Raw genomic sequence first — 4823 nt, forward strand, 5'->3', positions numbered from 1 at the left:
ATGAGGAGGGAGGGAGCTGTCGCTGGGTGGGTGGCAGCAGCAGCATTGGGGCAGCACCAAGATGCTCGTATTCAGCGCCTGCTTTTACGGGAGGTCAAGCGTGGGCTCCCCCCATGCCCGCTGGCACCAAGCACCAACCACAGCAGCTGCTTGCCAGCTCCCGGCCCTGCCCACGCATAAATTCGGACGTTTGAACCCAAAACCGCTGCCCGTCCTCCCCCCTCCCAAACCAACGAGGTGTTGGGTTTGGGTTTGTTTTTTTTTTTTTCCCTCAGATGTCTCCATCTAAATTTAAATCTCAGACATCATATTACCTCGTTATTTTTAGAGCTGCGATTACTCAGTGCAGTTTACAGCCTTGCCTTTCCCCACTCTCCGTCATTACTCTGTTTATCCCACCCCACATTTGCCTTTCGAGAAACAACGGGTAAGCTCAGGAAAGCGGCAGGTTTAGCCTTAAAGAGGGGCAGATCCAAGAGCCCTCGCAGCGCCTTTCCCCCGAGCACTCACGTACCCAGCTCGTGTGGGAACTCCTCACAGAGGATGGCCACGGAGGTGCTGATCCCTTGGAAGACAGAGACGGTGAAGGAGGCCCCGATGGCCAACCCGTCGATGAAATTGTGGAGGCCGTCGCTGAGGGTGATCATCCACGCCAGCGTGCCGATGTCGGAGTACCGCACCTCCTTCAGCCAGTAACACGCGCTCTGGGAGGCCTGCAGGTCCTGCCACGGCACCCCAACGGCGGGGGCTCAGCACCCAGCCTCTCAAGGGGGTGGTCACCGCTCCCTCCCACCCACCAGAGGAACCCACCCCTCCACTCATTAAATCCACACAAGGCTTGACGAGAGCCATTTGCTTTCCACCACCCATGGAGGATTTTGTCAGGGAGGTGCCATGAGCTTCAAAACTGCTCTTTTTTCATTGAGGGGCAGGTTTTTTTTCCACGAACCCACCTGCAACCCCGCAGGAAGAGGCACTAACCTGGACAGAGAGGGAGCCCACCACAACCTTCTCATCCCCGGAGGGGCTCTTGCACTCCAGCTCGCTGGTTATGTGTGGGATCATGTGGTCCAGGTCCCCGTTCTGCAGCTTCTCGATGACCCCTTCCTCCTGGTCCTTCTTGGACGGCAGAGCCTCGGGGCCGTAGTGGCTGTGCCCGTGGTGATGCTGCGGGACCGCGGGGGGATTCACGGGTGTCAGCCATTTCCGCCATTTCCCACCCGAGCAGCGCTCCGAGCAGAGCCCCTGCTCAGCCTCACCTGGTCCTTCTGCTTCAGGAGCATCTTCAGGACCTTCTCCGTGAAGAAGAAGAGGTAGAAGCCCCCGAACACCACGGCGGATTTGGAAACGTAATAAGCTTCTTGAGGGTTGAATCCAAACGCCTGCAGACAGAAGGGGACAAGTGTCAGGACGGAGGAGCAGTCTCTGGCAGCATCCTTCATCTGCCTTTGCCCCGGCACCTCTGGGGCCTTTCTGGCCTCTCTCAAAGCAGCAGCTGCTTTGGGGGCAAGCTCAGAAAATGCCTTTGTGTGCCTTAGATCTCCCTCACTCCCCCGGCCAAGCCGGCTGTGCCCAATCCGCCACCTTCACCGGGGCAGGGACGCTAAAAGCGGGTTTAGGAAGCCTGCACCACCTCAGCACAAAGGCGACCTGCCCGCAGGGATAGAACGGGCAATAAAATAGCGCTTCTCTGCTTGAAGCAGACCGGAGATGTCCCTGGAGCGATTCCCTTCCAAAGAGGGGCGAAACGCCAGCTCCAACTGCGGTCCCGAGGGGCTTCCAGCCTCCGTACCTTGCTCTTGGCTCCCCTCCGACGCCGCCTTCCCCTTCTCCAGCCAGCGAGCGCCCAGAGAGAGAAACAGCCCCCGAGAGAGAGAAAAGGACAGACCCAGCGGTCCTCACCCTACCTCGGGAATGAGCTGGAAGAGGGCGTTGGAGTAGAGAGTTCCAATCGCCAGAGCTATGAAGTAGAGGAGCAGCCGCTTGTAAAAGGTCTTCTTCATGAAGGGCACCACGCTGGCTCCCACCAGCGAGCAGAGGGAGATGACGGTCACGCAGAGGAAACCGTAACCCCAGACTGCGGCGTGCGTGCCAAACCCACCCCGGGGAATCGGACGAGGGGAGGTTGTCGGAGGGAAAGGAGATCAACGTGGGGAAGGAGAGGAAGGGGAAGGAATCCACGCCAAAAAGGAAAGAGAGAAGAGGGAGGGAGAGAGAAGAGGACATTCATTAGTGATTGCTTGTTCATCTGGCATTGGTTCAAGAGGGGCGAACCTGGCGCTGAGTGGCTCTGGAAATGGCTCTTTGGGAAGGGCCGGAGGGACACCCCGCCGCGGAGCCCGCACTAAAGAACCAGGAGCTCCCTCAGAGCAAGCAGCTCTCTCTGAGCACCGGGATGAAGCTGATTTTTGGCAGCCAGGCTGTTTCAGAGCCAGCAACCCAGCTTTGCTCCCCAAGCCCCCCCCATTCCAGGGCGGCTGTTCCAGGGCCACAAAGCGCCGAGGTGCCCTGAGCATCTCGTACGCTCCATCCTCATCCTGCAGCCCAGAGATGCCAGCTGGGACAGGGATGCTCCGACTGATGGCGAGGGTGGAGCGTACGTAAGTCATTTTAATTCCTGGCAGATCAGGAAATACAGGTGTTTGGTTTTTATATTCGGCAAATAAAAGTTGCAGTTTTGGAGTTGAAAAGGAGCCTTGAAAAAAAAAAAAAAAAAAACCAACCCAACAAAACATCTCCCCGCCAACACGGATGAAGTGTTTGCTGCCCAAGAGCAAAGCAGGCAACGCCAGGGGGCAAAACCCAGTGGCAAAGGGTGCTCTGCTCAGAGGGAAGGTTGCACCTTAAATGCAGAGTTTTAAGGCTGGATGTGGAGGAACTCGGATCCAGCTCGCCTCCTCCCCAGGAGATGGGGGAAGGACTCCGTGAAGCTGCCTTGGACCTGAGGGCCGAGGAAGCACACGTGTTTCGAAGGTGTCCAATCTGAGAGCACGTGGGTGTATTTATTCAACTCCGGAACTGTGCAATTACAACACAATTAATTTGCAATGTATCTGTCGGTCCCATCAGAGCACCAGGAAACCTCACGTAAGCCTAAACCCTTGTGGAAACGTCGGTCTTGTAAATCAGAGTGGGGAAAAAAAAATAAGGCAATTAAAAGATTCGTAAACGTCGGCTGACTCGAGAGGAAGCTGGTGCCTCTCCAGGCTGTTCTCTGTGCTTTTACACCGATATTTCCTCCGCCTTGCAGGTCTTCCCACCCGGCTCACGCCACGAGCGCTGCCGCATCTCAGTGGCCTCAGAGCCGGGCAGCTCTGCACAAAGCAGGGCTGAGCACAGCCCTCCAGAGGATAAACTCCCCTGTGAAGCAGACACAACCCATGGGGAGGGAGCAAACAGCTTCTCCCAGCACCTTCCCAGACCTCCCAAGGACCGGCAGGGCTGGTGGACACATCCTTGAGAAGGTTTCCTGGTGCTCGGAGGGGTGAGAAAAGCCCTGCGGAGCCCCTGAGACAAGCCCTCAGCCTCGGGTGATGGAGGGATCGGTTCGATTCAGCAGGGTGGAGGCAGAGAGGGCGCCCGGAGAGCTGCCCTCGGAGACGGGAGAGAGGCAGGGACTTTCTACCGCACCTCTGGGATGAGCTGGAAGAGCGCGTTAGAGAGCAGCGTGCCGATGGAGAGCGCGATGAAAAACGTGAGGACCCGGCTGAAAAAGGCCTTCTCGGTACACGGTACGATGAAGACTCCGAGCAGGGAGGCCACGTTAATCATCGACACACTGAGAAAACCAAAGCCCCACACTGCGGAATGAGAAGAAACGAGGGCCAGACATTACCGAGGCTCTCGGCGTGGGGAGAGGGGTTGGGACCCCGAGATCCCAGATCCGGGCAGGAGGAAAAGGCTCGCTCCGGGTCTACGCCCCCACGCCGGGGCCGGCCTCGCCGCACCAGAGCGTCTCTCCTTTTGCTCCGGACGCTTCAACTGCGACACAAACCGTCATTTTTGTTGTAGGGCAGGTGGAAATGAAGCCACCAGGTTACTTGGAAGAGGCTTTCCCGAGCCAGCCCCAGCCTCACGGCACGGGAGAAGCCAGTGCTGTGCTCAGGGCAGCTGATCCAAGACCTTGGGCATTGTCAAGACCTGGATGCATGGAAGCTCATTTAGCATCCACTGGTGGCTGGAGGCAAGCGGGTCCCTAAATGTGCCAAGCCACCCCCTCCCACCCACGGGGACTTGCAGCAAGGTCCCCACAGGCAGAGCTCTGACCCATGGCGTGGGCGATAGGGGGCAAAACCACGCTGCGAGCCCACAGCACTGAGAAAAAGCCATCAGGCCTCCCAGCTGCTGTAGGCAAGCTGCCTCCTCTTGTCTCTGCCAGACTCTGCCTGTGCCCCAGAGCCGGGAACGGGAACCGGCTATCCTGCAGGTCCCGGGGTGCCTCATATCCCCGAGCTCCATGCCCAGGGCCAGGCAATGCTTGTGCCCCCCCGTTCCCCGCTTACCTTCGGCCGAGCTGGGTCTGCTCTCCTCTGTCTGCTCATTTTCCTCGTTTTCCAGCTTCTCAGATGCGCATGCCCCGGATTCCAGCTGCTGCAGGATGGTGGGGCAAAACTCCTTGAACTCGCTGTGCCCCACGGCAGAGCCCTCGCTCAGGTTGTGGATGGCAAAAAGCTCGACGGAGCTGAAGCACTGGGGAAGGGGAGAGACAGGCACATGCCTTGAGACTCCTGCGGCTCTGCGAAGAGGTTTTGGGGGTCTACAGAGCCCCTGCCTTACCCGGGAGAGGTTCACCCGCTGCTGTGGCGGCTGGGAGACGTTGACGT

At 58.3% G+C, this 4823-nt stretch overlaps 1 protein-coding gene across 1 annotated transcript in view; it reads right to left on the reverse strand.

Annotated features, from left to right (window-relative positions):
* The window catches only part of SLC39A14 (solute carrier family 39 member 14), a 7252-nt gene that overhangs the window by 1154 nt on the left and 1275 nt on the right, over positions 1-4823 (reverse strand). The window contains exons 3-8 of the mRNA XM_035896117.1: positions 4777-4822; positions 4503-4689; positions 1908-2077; positions 1260-1382; positions 982-1167; positions 511-722 (exon numbers count right to left, since the gene is read on the reverse strand). Of these exons, the coding sequence (XP_035752010.1) occupies positions 511-722; positions 982-1167; positions 1260-1382; positions 1908-2077; positions 4503-4689; positions 4777-4822 (924 nt within the window). The remainder of the gene's footprint in view (positions 1-510; positions 723-981; positions 1168-1259; positions 1383-1907; positions 2078-4502; positions 4690-4776; position 4823) is intronic.

This window comes from Egretta garzetta, unplaced genomic scaffold (genome assembly GCF_000687185.1).
Source record: "Egretta garzetta isolate BGI_Z169 unplaced genomic scaffold, ASM68718v1 scaffold366, whole genome shotgun sequence".
NCBI lineage: Eukaryota > Metazoa > Chordata > Aves > Pelecaniformes > Ardeidae > Egretta > Egretta garzetta.